At 44.6% G+C, this 22,016-nt stretch overlaps 1 protein-coding gene across 1 annotated transcript in view; it reads right to left on the reverse strand.

The window, feature by feature from the left end:
- Positions 1-22,016, reverse strand: part of LOC142591053 (uncharacterized) — a 34,110-nt gene that overhangs the window by 6,695 nt on the left and 5,399 nt on the right. Inside the window, exons 2-3 of the mRNA XM_075703425.1 lie at positions 9,030-9,182; positions 13-164 (exon numbers count right to left, since the gene is read on the reverse strand). Coding sequence (XP_075559540.1) covers positions 13-164; positions 9,030-9,182 — 305 coding nt within the window. The remainder of the gene's footprint in view (positions 1-12; positions 165-9,029; positions 9,183-22,016) is intronic.

Genomic DNA, 22,016 nt, shown 5'->3' on the forward strand with positions numbered 1-22,016 from the left:
CGTCATTATTACCTTGCGCTGCAGCGATTTCTCCTTCAACGTGTGCGATCCTATGGGCTGCCGTTGGTGCCAGTCCGATAGGAAACGCAATCGTTTTTCCAAGAACAACAGTGCTGGTGCTGGGTATAGAAACGTCGACAAGGACGCGAGGCCGGAAGCGGAATCTGGGCGAAAGCAAACCACGGCGATAGCGCAATGTTGGTTGCTAAATGACGTGAAGCGTGCTTCAGTTGCACAGGGAGCAGGAAGTAGTGCATGGCACGCACAAGGCATCGTCACATGCAGCTGTATTGTCTTTGCGTCACGAAAACGAAAGGGACGTATCAGGCTTGTGAGAGAACCATGTAGTTAGAGAGGTGTGTAAAATAGTAAAACAAGCAATTTGCGACATTGAAAAGCCTTCCATGCCGCTAGTGTCAAAGTGGCACATAAGCCTGGTGAATTGTACTTTGAACACGGCTGGTTAGTTCATGTGCCAGTTCCTAACAATTTCGTCTACCTGTATTGTTCAAGTTTTTTGCTAAGGGCATATAAGGGACGACTGGGAGACAGAATTAGGTTTTACTTCAGAGCACAACCATGATGGGCAATTGGTAGAACAGAAGGTCTTTGCCTGGTGCGTGGTGGCGGCATAGTTCTACTAGCAGACAATGCAAGGGACTTGCTGAGATTTGCGATTGCGTGCGACAATGAATCGACATATCACAGCCTTAATTTTACAATAAAATCGGAAAATATGACTTTATTAAAGAGACAACTAGGCAACGGGGTATCACGTCAACAGTAGGCGATACCCAAAGTCCAGAAATATAAATACCTGGCTATATAGAAACAAAGCAAATAATTATTCGAACGTCCGCCAATATAATTGGAGAATGAAGGGGAAATTGAATGCTGCCCTAATGAAACATGTAACACTATGGCGCTGCTACAAATATCAACTGGGGCGAGAGGTCTGGAAAGCAGTTATGTTGTGTATATGATAACGCTTGTATGTGCTATGCTTAGTTTAAAATCAGAGTTTTGTCGCGGTTGGCAGTTTACCAAAGTTCGGTGAGGCATTAGGGCGTTGGGAACCTACACTAAAATCGACAAATCAAGGAGTGCGACGCGACATGGCTTAGCCTTCTTTTGTAGTTAGGGAAACGCCAAGAAAAATTTGTTTAGAAGAAAGACTCACGTGCATGAACGAAAGTAAATAGATGACCAAAGTGTGCAAATACTTGTACCTCGAAAACCTGTACACAGATTGGATGAATAGGATAACAAAGCTGGAAACGAAGTACAGTAAAATGAACGTGTAACTCGACAACCAGGGGCGGCTTGCACAAAAATTTATTAAAAATAATACAAATCTTACTAAAGCGTTATTAAGCACTTCCTAAATCGCCGCTGCAGTGCGCCTAGTTTCAGTTTATGAAATATACTAGTCGGGAAATGTCTTCTGAAAATGTCGCCTTTGAATGCAGAACATTGCGAAACTCGGGCGACAAACTTAGAACAAATCGCCGATAACGCCATGTGGAACTCGCAATGCAAAGCGTGCTTTGCCGTCACAAAAACACATTTTAACAAAATTTTGATTAAGATTTTCAGCAACAGGGTCCTGCATAAGGCGCGCTATTTGCTTAAATATAGAAAAGTTGTTCCTTAAGATGTTATGCGTGTATGCCACGTTTTTGGCTAGTAAAACGGTAAGGCTCTTGCCTAGGCTAGTGACGCTGGGCAACAGCTGGCTCAGTCAACATTGCCGTTAATTGCCGCAATCTGTTCTGTTTCTCGGTGTCCGTTTTGAACATTCACCCCAACTGGAAGTTTTTTTTTGTGATGACCAAAGACTCTGGGATAATTTCGTCCGTCGTCTTTTCCCCCACAAGAACTTTTCAATCGCGGAGGATTTTTTTGATGCGGCACATCCCCTGAATTTAATCGTAGTGGACAAGAGCCAGACGCTGCCTCCCGGTTACAGTCTCGTTACGTAGTAAATGTGCCGGTGTGTTGTGACCTGTGAGTACAAAATTTGCAGTGATATGTTTACACGTTTGTCGCAGTGTCATGATCGTGGGGTTAAGTGTGTTTGAGGTGAAAAGCAGCGATGTTTATAAAGCGGCTGATGGCTTCACAGTGACTATTTTGGCTGTATAGACTGCACCTAACGGAATCGTTCAATGAATTTGAGCTCGTCTCATGTTATTGTAGCATTCATGTTTAGCCGGCAGTATGCGTTCTACGCACTCTGGCCGTACAAGCAATGGCAATGCCACAGTTGTTCACTACCACGCGTTGTGGTGTGCTGAGCTTGATGCGCTGCCGCTCATTCTGGGAAACTGCCCTTGCTGAAACTATCACTTTTACGTATGCACGATGTAAATAAATACATGGTGTGTTCAAACAGCACCTAACCTTCATCTTTACCACCTAAACCAATGAAGGGCGGGGGGCTTCCTTCGATGGAGATATAGCGGGAACATTAGTGCGTATGCGTCAATTTATTCCCGCCCGCAGAAAGTGTCAGAAAGTGCTGGCAGTCGGCCTATGAGTGAGGACATGTAGTGAGTGCTTGTCGGATGCCAGTAAGTTGTAAAATGTCGGCACAACATGTACAGCGATATTTCATCATATTTTGCCAAAAGCTCCGTGATGCCGAAGTTTAAGCCATTCGCAAGTTTGACAGGCTTAAGGACACAACGCCATGAGCACGTCACAAATAAAGGAGGGGTACAATCGCTTCAAAGATGGCCGCACATCAGTGGACAGTTAACTGCGTTCAGGCGGAACCTCAACAAGCCAAAATTAGAATGCCATTGACCAAGTGGGGACTTTGGTCAAGAAGGGCCATCGCATCAAAATCCGAGAACTTTTGAGCCAGGTAGGAGTAAATATTGAGTGAGTACATTCAATCATCACCCCGGATTTGGCCATTATGACAGTGTCCGCGAAATTCGTACTGAAAATGCTAAGAACGGAGCTGAAGCAGCTCCGTTTGGAAATTGCACAGGAAATGCTTGGCAATGCAAACAGTAATCTTAATTTTCTAAACACCACACACAGGAGATGAATCGTGGGTGTTTGGGAACAACCGAGAAACCAAGGTTCAGTCGTCACACTGGAAAAATCCGACGTCCCCGAGGCTGGAAAAATGCACGGCAGGTCCACAGCAATGTGAAGGTCATCTTACCCGCTTTTGTAGACTATCGTGGGGTGGCGCAGCATGAGCACGCACCCCAAGGCCAAGCCATCCCAAAAAATACTATCAGGAAGTCCTTTGTCACCTTCGTGATGCTGTGCGGCGGAAACGAGCTGATCTGTGGACTGGAAAAAGTTGGCAGCAGCATCGTGATAATGCACCCACCCATTTTGGGGATCTGATTTAGGGTTTCTTCACCAAACACAACATTCCTGTCGTTCTTCAGGCTCCCTGCTCCCCTGACATGGCTCCGTGTGGCTTTTGGCTATTTACCAAGCTTGAATGCTGCTGAAAAGGACCCGATTTGTGCCATGAGATGACATCATGCGGAATGCCCGGCTGATGACCATTCCAAAAGACAGGTTCCAGAAGTGTTTTGAACAGTGGCGGGAGTGCTGGAAGAAGTGTGTGCATTAGCAAGGAGACTACTTTGGATGGAATTAGGGTTTTGTACCTGCCAATCAATAAATATATTTCTGCTGACCAAAGGTACGATACTTTTTGAACACACCTCTTATGTTATTACATAGGTGTTGTATGACAGAAACATTGAATGCTTTCTTATGGCCCACACGCTTTCCCTTTACGCCTGTAATGTTTGCGGGAAGAAATCGCCTACGCGGAATTATGCCCCCACATACTGCTCTAAATAAAAACGTTTTGTCACCGGAATATTGTCTGTATTTTTTTGCGAAATATAGGTTACATAGCGAAGACCACACATTAGGTTGCTTAAATGAGTGCGGGGTATACATCATTCGTTCTGCTAAAGTGCTCGCTTGTTAGCAGTCAAATTTCTAAGAGAGAGAACCTTTCGGGATGCATGCATTCCAGTGCAACATTTTGATACACTATTGCTTATCTCGTTCAGACTAAATCGGAATACAAGTCGCCTGCGTCTTTGCCAAGTTGAAAGTGAACAATTTGCGGGAACGGAACCGCGGTGCCATCTGTCATAATAGCCGCCAAACATGGCGCGTACCTTGTTTTTTTTTAACCATGTAATATGGTTTCGCGTTGGGTGCGTCGGCGGCCCTATTATGTCGCACAAAGTTCTACACGTTCTGCTAGGCGCTTTAGTAGGCCGTTGCCTACAAGTAATACGCTCGGCAGCAATATTAATACATGTGCACTACGAAACACAAATTCACAGTCACTTAAGTATCCTTACGTGACTTGAATTCGAAAACCTAATGATTTCCAATAATTATCGCGTTACATTAAAACTCTACCTTACTACACCGTAATCTACCTTCTTTCACCTTATTCTTTATACACCTTAATCCACTTCAATCCACCATAATACAATTTTTGAAGTGAGCAATAACTGTTGTTTGGGTGTGGGTCACGGCGTTCGTCCGACGCCGTGCCTGTTCACCGTCGGATTTCGCAGTGCGAGCCGCAGCAGGTGCAGTGCCGGAAACGTGACGTCATCACATGGATACGTGAGTTTCAGTACGATCGGATGTTAACGCCGGATGAATGCCACATGTTTTTCGCTCCATGGGTCCTATAAGGCTTTGGCCTTATACTCAGTGCCAACGAGCCAGCCGTTTAGCCAGAATAGGCATGCATATACCCTGCGTTCCACCCGCATTTTGATTGAGATGTTGTGCCACAACTTCACGAAGTGGCCACCGAGCTAGAGACAGCTGCGTGAAGTTGGGGCGCCCGGTCACTATAGCATAGGCACGAAGTTGGGGGATTCAAATGAACCTTTAATAGCAAGTTACTAAATCATCATTACTTTCGTTAATCAACGTTCGTGTAAGTCCCCTTGGTGTCGTCAAAAAGAAAGTCAGAGACACAGAGATTGTAAAGTGAATGCAAAGGATAAAAGAAAAACAAACATTATGGAGGTCTACAAAAGCGGCAAAGAAAAAACTGCAGGGAAATTCTGTACGAAGGCAAAAAGAGGCGTTCATTTCTATTTGAGTTCTCAGCTGGCTATCGGAGGGCAAAAACATACCGGAGAAATTATTGGCAGCTGTTAGGGTCTAACTAGTAGAGTGCAACGACGTCTCCTTCAGGAAACGCTGGGAAACAGCTTAGCACATCGTAATAGAATGCTGAAATATTCTCCAAGCAAGTCACTTAGGCAACGTCCACTTTGCAGAAGCCCTGGGACTCAAAGCGAATGAAAGTATGAAGTAGTCGGCAGTCCAGATTATCGACAACTGCTTAGGGAATTGGTGAGAAACAAGTAGAGAAGAGCATAATAAAACCGAAGTCGTTACACTCACAGGTAGGTTTCAATGAAACCACGAAAAAAGACGATGTTACACAGAGACAGCGAAAATGCTAGACCAGTAGATGTAAGAAAACCTGATTAAGTCGAGCAGGCTAGGTGTTTGCTCGTCACCACCCCTTTCAAAGGGGTTACCGCTAAAATTTATCATCATCCTCGTAATCATCATCATTGTCTGCGACGCCGTGTGAGAGACGCATCAAGCCTGTAGCAATAACGGAGCGTTTCAAAACAATGGGCACCTGCCTGGTGGCCTAGTAATGAGGTTCACCAAGCTTATTATACAACAAAATATAAAACTAAAATAAAAGAGCGATCGAATATTATAAAGTGGTATTCTGCTAACAGAACTGCGTGATTGAGAGGTGCCTATAAGCCAACAAATGTGTGCAACTATAATTTTTTTATTATTGCTTGGTTAAGCAAAATGCGGGTGTCGGTCAATTTTGCCAATCAGCGTTTACCGGTAAGTTTTTATCAGTTCTGTGACACAGGTTAGTGATGCAAACCAACCCGCGAGAAGTTGCTTGTCTACTACCGGTATTTACTAAACTTTCTGGCCAAAACGAACGCGTGTGTCCTTGTCTACAAGGCTAGACTTGTCTACTAGGCCAGTAATCAGAGCGACGACTTTCACTGTGTGAATCCAGCTTCGAAAAGTTTTTGCTAATGATAGAGACGGAAACTTGGAGCGACTATTTTCCCATGAGAGAAAAACATGAACAAAGTTCGGGGGCCAAAGCGAAAGCAACTCAATTTTACTAGAGCAAATTTAGCTGCAACATGAAATCAGGTCACGCGAGTGGCTACAAGCAATTGATCTTGTTTTATAAGTGCACAGTGGGCTACTCCTTAGTGTTTGTTCTTTGCCTAATTTATGGCCTCACTGGTGAGGTCAGGTTAGTTTATCAAACTTGCGTGATTAGTAGCGCTTTTTTTGCAGCAGAATGATTATACCATTTTAAAGCCAGATATGTTCGTTCAGTGGCATCGATGATAATTGCGTTAAATTATTGGGTTTTACGTGGCAGAACTGCGACATGATGAGGAGTCGTGTCGTAGAGGCGGGCTCGAGACTAATTTTGACAACCTGCGGTTTCATAAAGTGCACAGAATGCGCTTTACACCGGCGTTATTGCATTTCTTTCTGTCTAAAACTGGTAATTATGAAACTACAAAACCCATTGTGAAAAAATAAAGCTAGATTGCGCTTGCAGCCTGAGTGACTATGTGACAATGGTAGATCTGGGTTCAATTTATTTCTTCGCCTAAAAAGAAATGTAGACAGTGGCAGTAGCAGGTCAAATATTCTGCAACATATTTCAAGGGGCGGACATAAATATTCTTCCAAACGTGCTAACCATAAATAGGTCATGACACGGCGCATACGTGTCCGTATGTGTAAAAAAGTACTCGAAAGGAAATAATCAGTATTTTCGATTAATAAAGCTAACAAAATATTTCGCAATAACCGACCGGTAAGGTCGTGTTATTTCGCTTCGTCGACTAGACAAAGTGTCGAAAATTATCAGCAGTAAAGCGACAAAAGTTTTCGAAAGAAAACTCCTTCGTGTTAATACAGAATGGATAATGCGATTTTCTTTTGCGGAAATCTACATAATAACCACTGAATTTTCCTTTAAGTCTGTCATTTACTCTCCCTGGTGGTGTACTCATGTAGCATTTTTTTTAGCTGGTACCCGTGATTTTTTTTTTTTGCAATGGGCGTTCTTGCGTGTGTCTAGGACAAACAAGCCCTTTTTTCCCCAGACTAATGATCTTTTCCTGGCAGCTATTTATTAAGCTCCTTCGTAAAGCTCCATTTCATACAGCAGCAATTCATTTTTGTAGACTGTGTTTGAAAACCTACTCTGAAGAAATTGATAGGCCCATCTGGGCCCATTCAGGCTGTTTTTAATGATGATTAGTGATCTGTTTAAAACTGATTATTCTTCCCGGATGGTTAGCTCTATTTTTTACGCTAGTGAATACAAGCGTGCTGCTTATATATATAGCTCTAAAGAAATAAGTGTTCTACCTGCAAATACGTAAATGGGTCTCTTTTTCATTTCTGTATTCAATACTAGCTATTTCTATTCGATTCGTATTCGAGAATTTTGATGTTCGACCATCTTCAGAATAAAAATTCTGATGCTTGCGCATCAAAGTAGAGCAATGCAAGGCAGGCATACAGGTTCGATAGGATTGTGTTGAACCCTTGAAAGTGTTTAATTCAATATAAACAGCTCAACACTTCCTAAACCAGACAGGCACATAAAAACCACGAGAAATTTTTATGTCAACGAATCCGCAAATGCAAACAGCGACTATTGCAGTTCTCTTGAAAGCAATAGAAATACAAACATGGAGAATGACACCGTATTCCCAAATGTCTTGATGGGTTAAGTCTGCTTCAGGAAACAGCATGACCCAACAGAAAAAAGAAGAAATTGTTATAATAAGTTACAAAATGCGGATGATTCTCTAAGAACGCTTGCATTCTTTGGAGCATATCTAGTCTCTAAACATTATTCGTCGTATGCCTCGCTTGCGCTTGCCTACTTTCAAACTCTTCACTCCCTACTTTCTGGCGAAGGATTCCAGGTCACCCCAATAACGCGTACCTTCCACGTGATTTCGAAGCTCTAGGCATGCGCCATAAAAGAAACCAAAGGCATGGAATATAAATGGCAATAAAGGTTTCGGGTGCGAGATAAGCCCCGCAGGGTGTAAAGTATTGCTGTTGTAGGGACACCAGGAGTACTGTGTACAGGAGATTCCAACTATAATTGCCGTCGAGTAATGCTCTCCTGCACGATTACACCATGCGTAGGACGCCTAATTCTGCAGAAATAAGAAACCACCCTCCCGCGACAATGTCAGTCCCCGCTGAAGGCCGGATCCACTTGAAGGTTGCCCCACGCCCCTCGTGCTTTTGTCAGACAGCGCCGTAGGAGGGCATCCCCTTTGCAAGTGGCTGATGATTGGCGCTGTTTCCCTGCTTCACGTCGGGTAATCCGTTTCTAATGGTGGCAGCTGTAATAAACTATTATTAATAAGATGTATTTTTTTTATCGTTACGGGAACCCAATGACATCACGGAAGAAGAATGGAGCTCTGCCATCCAGAGCTCAGAACTTTCACGCCAAACTTGGGCTGTCCAGAGAGCCCACGATGCGGCGGTTAGGATCGGCCTACCAGTCCCCACGGGGAAGTGGCCCGCAGCTCTCCTTTAGGGCAAAGCTATTCAGGATCTTGTGAATAAAGTTCCTTGTCTGTCTGTCGGTCTTTTTTTATGTTCACGCTATTCTGAACACTGGAACCTGGAGCTTCGTGTTGTCAGTTTATGTCACTGTGCCCGTATTTTTATGCCTTGTATAGTGAACTTTAGCAAGCGTACACACTCGCCAGCTTCCCGCTAGACGTTTTTTTTTCTTTCTAAGTAGTTATACAACCATTCTGAGCAGTGTGGCAATCGCATTACAAACTGCACATTGAAGACTCGGTAGCATAGATTCGCATGACTGCACCAGAGCGAATTCTTAGAGTGAGTACTTCATTCTTACGCAAGACGTAAAGCGCTAGAAAACTCACCGTCTGAATGCTGTGATATTCTCTCTCAAGGTTTGTTCTTCGCCAGCACCACTGCGGATATAGCCTCTGATCGCTTCATCCAGTTTTGCTTCTCCCAAACGCTGCACATCGGCTATGGTCGTCATGCCGCCTTGTATTTCTTCCAGAGGCAGACTATAAATAATATTGAAGCTCACTGTAATGTAGCCGGTGAAATGTCATATGCGCACTTTGCACTGCAAATATGTTGAAAGAATTCGCGTAATATGGTAGAAATACTTACGGTAATAAAAGTGAACGTAATATTCACATAATATTTCTGATGTTGCTTCAAGAAATATATCATGCATAGTTTAAAGACACTTAACACAACGCTGACCAAAATGGTGTTGACCAAGGGGTCTGGCGTTTCGGCTAGCCTGCCCCACCCCCGCCGCTTCCGTTCGACAACACCCTTTTGCTCGGCGTTGTATTAACTGAACTTCTAATATGACTGAGCTTCCCGACGGCACGAGATGTCGTCCTATCCTTGATTTCATTCAAACATATAATGGTTCTTATGGAAAACTCAGCGTTTAATTATGAAACAACATCTGCTATGCCAATTTTGGTTTTCTCGCAAATATAAAAACATTAAGGGCCTGTAAAACACTTAGGCATACTAAACTCCGACTGACATCAACAGAATGCAAGGCATGGTTGATTTTGTACGGAATGGTTGTTCTGAAATCTGTGAGTGTTCTGCAGCAATGCGTTGCTGCTATTGCATCTTCTGTATCACCTGGGTATATTTGTTTATTATAGTATGCATAAACGAACTTACGCATATTTGTATGGGGGCGCATACTTCACGACACTTACGCATTGGCCCCCGTGGTACATACAATGCTGCACTTTGTTTGTACGTGCCTAGAAATCACCAGGCGCCTAACACGGAGTGAGCGCACTGTGTATCTCCGGAGCGTTGTTGGAGCATCAACCCGTAGACAGCGGTACCGCACTCGATCTGACTTTCACATTACAAGCGCGACCTCAAATATAAAGCAAGGGTGCCCAGTCTTTAGTATAAAGCAGCTTCTAAAGAGACGCGTTTATTTACCTATCCCATGAACACACAGGATGCGAGAGCATTGTTGAGAGGAGTGGGGGACATATTTGTGAGGAGTGGCAAAAAATATGGCAAGTTCTGCAGAACATAAGAGCATCAATATTACGGATAATTTGTACTTCTACGAACCTTGTCTTAGTGGGCGACACTATAAAGTTTCTTCGGGAACAATCAATGTAAAGTCACGTTCCACACGCAGACTCTTTATATTTAGTGGCAGCTTTCTTAAGAAACCAGATACCAGATGAGCGCCAAAAACGGGGTTGAACCGGACACAAATGCTCCGCACTGAAAATCTGCACCTAGCTGAAGGTGCGCGAAGCGAAAGATTGAACATTAGATGCAGTCTGGGTTCAGGCCTTTTCATTTCATTTCATTTATTGTACCTTCAAGGCCCAAAGGTGCTACAGAAGGGAGTGGAACGAAATACAGAGCATGTGCAGATAACAGGGTATAATAATAACAAGAAAAAAATTAGAAAGTGCAGATTAACAAAAGTATTCTGCAATAGTATTTGTAAAAGCAGATGTGTCGGTTATGTTAGCAATCGAGGCCGGCAGATGATTCCATTCATAGAGCCTAATTTTCACTCCTGCTCTTGAGCACCAAACGATTTGCACGTCTCTCAGACTGCAGGCACACTGCACGCACTGCCTGTAGCTGGAGATATCCGTATGTACGCGCACGTGGCGCGCATACGTCGTCTGTAGGGAATGTACGATAACACCAACGGTAAAGCGGGTGCGGCCAATATATTCAATTTATTGTGCTTGTATATGCACACAAAGGCAGAAGAGTTGCGCAAAGATTCGCCATTGTGCTACAAAGCTATGCGTAAAGAGACCCCTGGTGCGGGCAGGAGGCAAAGTTGGAAGGGTAGCAGAAGTAGGTAGACGCTGTTCTATTTTTTTGAATAGTATTCATGTCAAGTCATTTCTCTCTTGCCACGCAGTAAATACCAAGCAACATGAAGTAAACTCCACACAGAGCATGGTTTCACAAGATCGAGCTCTGATGATTGCCCCCTCAAGTTAGGGAGATCAACCTGGGCCACATGCGCCCAGTTTTGGCCACTAGGTACGTGCTGATTGTCGTGCCTGTCCGGCAGATTATTTATGCTACGCTATTGGCGCATACCATGAAAAATCCCTCATTCGAATGTTTTCCCCTACCATGTCATATGCCATGCGTGCATGCAATTGATATAACATGAAGGCACGCCATCTCACTCATATCATCTTATTGGTGTTACAGAAGTGTGGGGTTGCAGTGTTCATGAGTTGGAAGAAAGTGAAAAGTTGGTGTGACATCCGTGAAGTAGGCTTCTCCGCGTCGCGGACGAACATTTAACGCTCATTTTAGCCACGCGATGGCACTGGGCGAATAGCGGTGTGAGCGGCGGAGGAAAAACAGAAGTGCAAGTTCCGCCGACCGTGATGCGTTGAGTTACTATATAGCTCAGATAGGAGCATTAAGGAGACAAACACAGTAACTGTAGTAGTGAGTGCAGGACAATACTATACGGCGGTGGTAAAAGGAAGCTTTACCAAATATCGCTTTCATTGGCGGAATCACCGGCGCACCTAAGTGTCTTTTGAGGAAGCAAAGAAAAAAGTAACATTCTTTAAAACTAGTACGCCGTAATTTTTTTTTTCGTAAAAGCAAATTTCAGCCAATGCTAATGCTGGATAGACTTCTTACGTGTGCAATAAACACAGGCAAAAGTGACTTTGAACAATGTAACCAAACGTACAAGCTCGATCATCTGAGACGAAGATGAAAATCAAATTGCACCAGAAGTCCAGATACGCCACCTAGACTCGCTTGAAGCCGGCTTCTGGCTCAGTCGGTCTCCGAATAATCGGTTTTACGCAACACTTGCTTGGGAGGCTAAAGCGCTTTCCTGGGGCCGTTGTAAACATGCGGCATGCGGAGAGTTGTATAGGGCGATGTGAACGATGTCACTGGTTGTCGCCGCGGAGGGCGTAGTGGAGCCTGCTGGAATATGAGAGGAGTGACTCACAAGGGCCAACTTAACGGCAACGCGAGCAAAGCCACATGAAGAGCTCGGCGAAAAGTGCATATCGCGCTGGCCGAGGTCGTAGCAACGCTTTTGGCTCTCTTGAGACGCTGGCAGGACAGCGTGTGCAAGTTACCAAGCATGATAAGATGCATGCGTCCGCAGTAGTGCACTCAAGGTGAGTGGCCAGTCTTAGAAGTAGTTTAAACAATACAAGCAGAAGGTCTGGCGTATATTGTTCGCCGAGGAGGCCGTTGGCTGCGTCAGCGATGGGGAACCTTGGCGAATGAGTCACCAAAGGGAGAAGGTAAGCCAGACATAAGAGGTACGATATTCAGCCGGGTTGCGTGACGTTACAGGAAATGACTGCTGGAGATTAGCAGTAACGCCTGGAATGTGTTGCTGGGTCGACGAGCTCAATGAGTTCACACCCACCATGTCAAATTTCTATCGGACAACGGCCTTAATAATGGCAAACCTGGTTTTTAGGTTTTTGATTTTGATCATAGGTTTTTCCGCACCAACTGAAGTACGTCGAGAGGTGACTAACAGGAGTCCTAGTCTCTCGTCTAAGTCCTATAGTTTGTGCGCAAAACAAATCGTCTTTGAAATATTATCTACTCGGCTACACCACTCCGATGTCTTCATACGTAGACGTGGCTGCGGTATTCGGCAGGCGTATTATGCGGTGCGTAATATGGTGGCTCTTAGCTTCTTAGAAGCGGTGGTATTCTTTGTCTATGACGCCAGTGGCACAGACGCTGCTCAAAACTAGCAAGTTGAAGGTGCCATTCGAGATTGCGGATCACTCACTTTGTTTATTGAACAATGTCATCAGACTGGTGGCAAAGATCCAGGGCTTCATGTACATGCAATTTGAAGGGCTTAATTGATTTGTGAACACAGTTTGAAAGGGTCTTCTTGCTGCGTCCTTGTGTTCGGCAAAGTTGTCAAGGGATTTTTGTACCCTTTAGTTGAAAATCTTGGAATGTGTTAAATTGCCTTCGTGCGTTCGTAACCACACATGTACTGTACCGCTCACGTGGAAAATGACGTTGGCGAGGGTAAACGTTCGATTGTACTAGTTATTGGCGCTCACGCGTGCATAAAGGTTGAACGAAGTGTAACCATCAGCGCTGTCCAGGCCGGAAAACCAACCAGGGATTACAGGGAGAGAACGAGGGGCGATTGGAGAAGTGTAATTAGTCGTGGCCTTCCTCCAAAGGCTTCATCTCCAGGTTACATGGTGCAAACTCACTGTAGCGTCCACTGCGCTGTTCCGTGCTGAGAACTTTGATTACACACCTCCACCAAAAGTGGTGTGGTGAAAGAGATAGAGAGAGAGAGATAAACGGGATTGGAAAGGCAGCGAGGCTAACAGGATCAGCTTCTCGTCTACTACCCTGCACTGGCGGAAGAGTAAGGGAAACAAAGGACAGAAAGAACAGCGGTGAAAAAAACCAAAGAACTTAGAAAAAAATGTACGGAAGGTCGTGAACGTCTATGAGAATTAGTATCCACTATAGGCCACTGGAACGTAAAGATTTCAAGAGTGGGTTCTCGGTCTTACGGCGCGGCGACTGTATAGGTCGGCGTTCCAGAACTGTTTGAAACAAAAACGGCTGGTCGTCGAGACGCCGCAGTCACCAATGACGGCCTGTGTGTGCTGTATCGAGGACAATGACAAAAAAAACGCGTTCGATGGTTTCCTTGTCGCCGCAGTGGTCATACGCGGCACTATCCTTCCATCCGATGCGGAAAGCAAGCGACTTCGTAAATGCGATGCCAAGCCACAATCAGTGATGTACCGTTGTCTCGGGTCCGGAGAGTCCAGGTGGAGACTGAGGTTGCAGACAGGGGTCCTGTAAATGAAGACGTGGGCGCTGGAAACTAGGTATGTTCCATAACGATTGTAAGACATCATATGCGAGCACCGAAGTTGCGCTGCGCCTCCTGTTCTTGGCAGCAGGATTGTCTCCTGCACGCCGTGTTCATGAGCACATCGAGCAGCTTCAACGGCACTAGCTTCCCTAGCCACTGCGGTATATTAACCATTATGCGCCTATGGCTAGGGAGCCACTGAATTATGACGTCGTGTCCGTGATCGACAAGACGATAAAGGAGCTCTTAGATTTGTAGCACTAGCTTTGCGTAGGGTACACGGCATAAGGCGGACATAAAGCAATGTAGAGCTGCTTTAGAGTAGCTGAACATGCTTAGCTTTGGGATGTTTCCTCTCGAATTATGCGCAATGCGCTATGAGGAACAGCAAGCTCTGCGGCTGTGGATGCAGTCTGATGAAATTTCTTGAGCTTTAAGGGGGGAGTTTCGCAGGAAAATTTACTGATTTTGCATGTCCGTATACGGTCGTTGAACCATCAGAGTGCTTGCTTCATGCTGGAACCATGCTTCGCTTTTGTGGCGTTTCATCTCGAATTATGCGTGATGCGCTACGAAGAACAGCAAGCACTGCGGCTATCGATGATGTCTGTTGAAATTTCTTGAGCTTTATGGGGGTGAGTGTCGCAGGAAAATTTACTGATTCTGAATGTCCTTCCGCGGTCGTTGAACCATCAGCGTGCTTGCTTCATGCTTGAACCATGCTTCACTTTTGTGGTGTTTCCTCTCGAATTATGCGTAATGCGCTACGAAGAATAGCAAGCTCTGCGGCTGTGGATGTCGTCTGATGAAATTTCTTGAACTTCAAGGCGGTGAGTTTCGCAGGAAAATTTACTGATTCTGCATGTCCGTCCATGGTCGTTGAACCATCAGCGTATGAGTGTATGAGCGTATGAACCATATGAATGTGATTGTTCTATTGTTCGTAAAGGAAGAGTCACAAAAGTTGCTTGAGAGCTGGTGATGACAGCTGTGCCTTCGTCCAAGTCCATTTTACTTTCAGTCGAACTTGTGGCTGAGCCAAGCACCAAGGGGGAAGCAAAACTCTCACTCAAGCTGCATAATCTGATGGCAGTAATATACGTTGAGGCAGTATTGTCTGACAAAAATGGGTGCATGGCCGGTCTTCTGGCAGTAGGGCGAGATAGTGGAGAGGAGCGCCCGGAAGGTGCCTGACGTGTGCTCTGAGTGCTTCCGTAACACAGTAAATCTTGGCTGGGTAGTCATGCGCAAGTGCAATGTTTGCGGGTGCTGATGCACATCGTGGTAGCCCCAGGCAAAACCAAAGTGCATGGGCCTGAGCACTTTCGAGTGTACGGATGTTAGTTCTGCAGGTATTTGTCAGCACTTCCAAGCTGTACCTCAGATATCTGAGAAACAGAGTCCGGTATACTTGTATCGTTATGTGTATTGAAACACCCCAGCCTTTTCCTGAAAGAAAGTTGAAAAGATGAGAGGTCGCTGTCAGGTGTTTCTTTAGGTAGGCCACATGGGCGGCCCAACAAAGATCACGGTCGATGATTACCCCTAAAAAGATGTGCGTCCTTCCTTGCCACCGATCATTCGCTCAGCATTCGTCTCAAGCGACTATTCATCATCATCATCGGCCTAGTTACGCCCACTGCAGGGCAAAGGTCTCTTCCATACTTCTCCAACTACTCCGGTCATGTACTAATTGTGGCCATGTTGTCCCTGCAAACTTCTTGATTTCATCCGACCACCTAACTTTCTCCCGCGCACTGCTACGCTTCCGTTCCCTTGGAATTCATTCCGTAACTCTTAATGACCACCGGTTATCTTCCCTCCTCATTACGTGTCTTGCCCATGCCCCCCCATTTCTTTTTCTTGATTTCAACTACGATATCATTAACTCGCGTTTGTCTCCTCACCCAATCTGCTCTTTTCTTATCCCTCAACGTTACACCTATCATTCTTCTTTCCATAGCCCGTTGCGTCGTCCTCAATTTAAGTAGAATCCTTTTCGTAAGCCTCCAGGTTTCTGCCCCGTACGTGAGTACTGGTAAGACACAGCTGTTATAAACTTTTCTCTTGAGGGTAATGGCAACCTGCTGTTCATGATCTGAGAATGCCTGCCAAACGCACCCCAGCCCATTCTTATTCTTCTGATTATTTCAATCTCATGATCCGGATCCGCAGTCACTACCTGTCCTAAGTAGATGTATTCCCTTACCACTTCCAGTGCCTCACTACCTATTGTAAACTGCTATTCTCTTCCGAGACTGTTAAAAATTACTTTAGTTTTCTGCAGATTAATTTTTAGACCCACCCTTCGGCTTCGCCTCTCCAGGTCAGTGAGCATGCATTGCAGTTGGTCCCCTGAGTTACTAAGCAAGGCAATATCATCAGCGAATCGCAAGTTACTAAGGTATTCTACATTAAGTCTCATCCCCAATTCCTCCCAATCCAGCGACTATTGTACTACTGCAGAATATTATTAGCGAAGGATTTCAGCCAATGTGAGAAACTATACTTACAGTTTAGGGGCCGTCTCCACAAAGGTTTTCGTTTATAAGTGATTTTCGCGATTGACCGTAAGATTTCGGTAATAGTATGTCCGGCATCGATAGTGGCTGTCAGTTGCTATTTGAGAAGTTAAAAAGAATGTGGTTCCAATTTTGCTATCTGCATATTTTTATATTGACTTATGTGCGATATGCAAAACCTTAAAGAGTTGGCAGCGTCGCCATGTCTTTCTTGTCCTGCTTTTCTCCCTAATGAAAAAAAAAAGTTTCGTGCAACTAGAATGCCAACTTTGTGCGCGTAGAAACAGAACGCAAACACAAAGTTTACATTATAATAAAATTTGGATCTGCGTAAGATCAAAGAAAGCTGTAATGCATATCATAAATAAACTCACTCCACAGGCAATATTCCAACGATGGTGTTCGTCATGAATGTCAGCGTCGCACGGCCTTTGTGTCCTCGCTAGTTTCTGTGCCACATGCCATTAAGCCCATTGAGCGCAGGTGTTTCAGAGTAATTGCGAGTGTTCCCTCCCTCACTCTCTTTAGCGCACAGCTGATCTTTCGCCTAGTTCAGCGCTTTTGTACACGCATTGTGCCCACCGTTTTAGATGCGTTTGGACGTATGCCTGACTGTGCTTGTACATACACTGGCGCGGCATCTCAACGTATTACTTTCCGACCATACGCGAGCGAATGGCATGCTCACTCCAATTGCACAACCTGACATCCGTTAAGATGCGGTAACTGTTTGGCAGAGGAAATGCGTTCGATGACAGCTGCTATAGCCCAAAGCCGACGTGCCTTTTCTAGAATTGGGAAAGTTAAACTGTGAGAGTGAGGTAAAAAAATTCTTGCACTGGTACATTCGATGTTTCTGCCACTAGCACTGATTTGGCGCGTCCATCCCCGTTCGATAGACAGCACAATCATTGAACCGGCGCCACAATTTTAGACTTCATGCGCTGCATAAAAAGGATTTTAGCCACATGCACCGCCGTTTGCTCGGCTGTATTCGGTGCTATAGCAAACTTCCATTTAAGTACGCTAGCGATGCCACACAAAAAAGTATGAAAAAGGAAATCCCATCGCTTTGGTATAATAATGTTTCTTTTCATTTCTTTCTCCTATTTCGTATCGTCAGTCATCCAAGCGACGCTCCGCCTGCGTGCGCCTATACTTTATCGCTTGCGCCGCACGGTCATGAATGTCGGGTAAGTATGGAATACGATCGAATGAAAGCAGTCATCTTCATGGTGTAGCAGCCTATATTCTAGATCCAATGTACATGAATGCTGTGACCGCGCAGCGTTATTCGTTGCAAATAACTGTTCGTATGGATGTTTCATAAATAATTCGACTCCACAAGTGAAGGTATCATCTTTGAGTACGCTGCCGGGGGAGGTATAAGAAAGTCAGGATATCACTGTGAGATTGCTTATCTTCAAAGTTGTGAGACAGATATGATTTACAGTGCACCGTTGGAGCTAGTTTCCAATGGGTACTGCACAAGTCTATGTGGCTGGTGCGTTACAGCATTATTTATTCACTACAGGAGTACCCGAATGCATGGACATAGACAGGTGACCACTATAAAAGGGAACTCAGAAATGTGTACTCGAAGCGCCATGGTGGTCGACTTAGCATCTATGTCGATGAAAGTATTCTCCAACCAAACGAAATGAAAAGCACCAACTTCGGCACGAATTTTCATGTATTGTTCATATGGACACGTTACAGTTTAATAATTGAATTTGTGACAGTAGTTTTCATTAAATGCATATTTCTGACTATTCTGGATATGTTACTGCAGCGGATTGGGCACAGTTGATAACCTGAAAAAAAAAAGACTGTGTTCACTCATGTCCTCAAAAGCAGCTTCATATGAGACTTAGATAATGTATGTATAGTACAATGTAAATTCTTCGAGGACCTCATAGTCCTATGCATTGTGCATTGAAATATCTGCTTGCAATTTTTTTCATTCAGTTACCCCTTAGCTGAAGTGTTGCCAGGCTTTGCTGCATTTCTAGAAACCAGCTATAACAGCATGATGGTGCATGCTAATTCCTTCATATTATTCTGAACTGAAGGCAGTACCATTTTGCTTTCGGAATATAGTTAATTGCACAAGGGCCAATTATTCTACGAATCCTCTCAAAACTGAGCCTAGAAATTTAATTAGGATAAAGCGACATTTTCCTAAGTGTTGCAGGAAAGACTACCCAGATTGATTCAGTACATACAAGTGCTTGCATTGCGTTGTTCCTGTTTGTGTCCACGGTTTTTTTATAGGCTAATTGTCACGTGGTCGTGACGGTGATATATAAGGTACTGCCTGACTCATCACCTTTAGAAGTTCATTTTTCATTCGTTGTGCTTTTGACAAAAAAAATAAGTAATACTAACAGCTGAACAATACTGCCGAACCCATTTGTCGACTGTTGAAAACTCTTTCACGGGTCAAGCGCGTCAGCTATTTGTACATGACTGACCATACATTTCAGCTTATCTGCTTAGGCTCGCGTAACTTCCCGCATGTACACCAACATTTGGTTCACGCATGAAATGTGCTTAGACAAGGATTCTTTCATCATATTATTGGCGGCAACATTCGTCAAAAATCAGGAATCGGACAGCACTTAATGTGAAGTGATACCATTTCTTTATGTAGTTTTGTTTTACGTGCCAAAACCAAGCTAATTCCTAACAGCCTTTAAGCGGTGAAAAGCGGTGACCGCAAGAACATGACCAATGCTATTGGTCACGAAAGAACATCACTAATAAATAACTGTGAAAAGTATCCGCCTCAGAACGCTGGTGTACCTTAAGGCCAATTCTCTAGTCTATATTAAAAAAAAAAACTTCGGAAGCGCAGAAATGTTCTGGTTTGGCAATAGCTCTAAAAACTTGAATATTATGTGCTCCATTTGAGAGAGAAAATTGAATTCTACCAAGTGCATGAGGCTAAATTTTCATTTGGGCTTACATACTTTTAGAACTATTACTATAATTCGCAACTTAAAAAAAAATTCGAGCATGAATTTTACGAATCCCCAACCGTAGGAATGTATTACAATTCTGTAAAATGCATCTATTAAAGCATCTGATTCCTAAAAATGTGTTACATAAATTTTGAGCTAACGTCTAACATGTTACAAATCTTTACGAGAGGTTTACAGAAGTCTTACAAGCTACTAACAAACATCGGAGCGCTACCCGTACGTGATAAGATAATAAATTTCAATATCTTCCCCTACTTCCCCTCAATGCAAATCATCTCTTATGATATGTGGGCTGAATTAAAAAAAAGTCGCAGTTTTCCCCGAAAGGCGAATAATCGATTGCGATAACAAATTAGTACACAACTGTACAGAGTAAGAACAGAAGCTTTATGAGCCGTATAAAGTTGTAAACATTCGCTGACTAACTAAATTAGCTTGCATGGTGTTACACGTCCCGAGGAAACATGAACACATCTCACTCGATGAGCGCGGAAACTCCTTCTCCCAACGCTGAATTGAGGAAGTGCAGCAACAGCAGTGAGCGAAGTCACCTTGATGCCGCCTCTCGCTTCAACGCTAAATAAGCCTCGAGAAGACAGCGCATACCAAGGTTTGAGCTGTCCGCGCTCCTAGACTTGCTGCTCATAACAGTTCGCTTTCAAAATAGAACCCGCGCAGCCGCCGGATAGAACTCGCCCCTCCATACCCTCAGCCTGGTACCTTCCGCACGACGAAAGACGGCACGCTTCCTCCCCGCTTTCCTCCCTTATGCGCGCGAGATGGAGCCGCCCTTATCGGCTCACCCTCGCAAGTTTCCCTAGCACATAGAGCATACGGCGCACGACGACAGCGTTCTAGATCTTTGCATTTGTACAGAACATCACGACGACGGTAGAAATGTACCTAGGATGTCCATGTATTTGCTATCGCAAATAAAAACAAAATACCGTCCACAAAAAACAACACAAAGCGAATGGCAACTTAAGCAAGGCAGTAAGACTATTCTTTTTGTCCTCACTCATGCTAATTGTAAAATATTTACGTTTGCCTATACTACTAGCATAAGCGCTCTTCGTAACAGTGAACCATATACACCGGGTCCGGTAAATCCAAACACAGAGCTGAAAGCTTCAGATATCGCTTTTGGCGCTCGCAAACAGACAAGCTATACTCCGCGGCTTGCAACCGGGGAAGGGCCTAATGCATTAAGGTGTCAGAAAGGGTACACGAGCTTGTTATCTTCGGCCACTGTCTCTGTAGTTTTTGGATAACTGTTTTATTGATCGGCGACGTATTCACAAAAACGTCTCACGATAGAATTCTTTCCGAGAGAAAAGTGCAGCCGATACAGATCGTTAACGATGCCGGCTGGTCAATACCGCTGAGCCTTTGCTAGCAAAAAAGTTGTAAGGTGATGCAACCCCCAGTTGCAGTCGGTGAAAGAAAGTCTTATTGAGCAAGTTAGGTGCGAGATAAAGGAGGGGTCGACCCGTACAACAGTTTGTTGCATCAATCCTCGCGAGAGGTGAGTAGCAGGAGTGTCGGCTCATTTTTTTTCTTTACTACCTTCGGGATGGCCCCACATATTGAGGAATGATGATGCAATATTTAACTTTAAATAATTTCCAAAATTTACCACGCCAAAACTACTACCAGATTATGAGGCACACCATTATGGGGTAAACCCATCCATGGCGTAAAGGTTCACCTTCTATGCAAGATGGCCTCCGTTCGAAATCGGGCTTTGGAGAATTTTATTGTTTGATTGACTTTAGAAAATTGCAATTTTGCTGAAAAGGCGAGACAATGAATGCGATGGCAACATGTTGCAATACTACATGAACTACGCTCGCAGCCTTAGTAGCAGCATGAATGGCAGTAAACATAAGCTCGCTAAGTAAATACCTGTGGCGTCATGAGCGCAGGCACACGCTGACGAAATGAACTCGACGACCGCATGCAGGAACAGCTAGAACTGAGCTAGGCTCAGACGATGTTGTCGACTTGAGGCGTCCTCACATTCCCGTACTGCGGCATGCTCACGGCGGGCATGATGCTTCGCAGCATCACACATGCATCACACATCACACAGCACACATGCTTCGCAGTTTTGAACTGCTGGATTTTGCCGGCGTTGTCAATCAGCCTCGGCCTACTGTTTCCGCAGCGCTGTGTCTGTGGGATACCGGCGTTGAGCTGCAGCGTACGCCGCACACGCTCCACCAAGTTGTCCGGGCGTCTGGACCACGGAGTGGTCTTTGCGCGCTTGCGGGCCCTCCTTGCATCACTGCGATTAGCGTTTCACTGGAGCTTCTCGGCCGGTGTACTGACAAATATCACGCAAAGGCATGTTGGCGTGATGTGATGGACGTGGTGTTTCGTTCCAGAAACCGAGCACTTAAAGGTACTAGCATGGTTACTTTGCGGGGGAAAACGATGGCAGAAGCTGGGCGAGTATGCATAACTGGGTTATAATTTGTTCCATCAAGCGAA

Source organism: Dermacentor variabilis, chromosome 8, assembly GCF_050947875.1.
Source record: "Dermacentor variabilis isolate Ectoservices chromosome 8, ASM5094787v1, whole genome shotgun sequence".
Classification (NCBI taxonomy): domain Eukaryota; kingdom Metazoa; phylum Arthropoda; class Arachnida; order Ixodida; family Ixodidae; genus Dermacentor; species Dermacentor variabilis.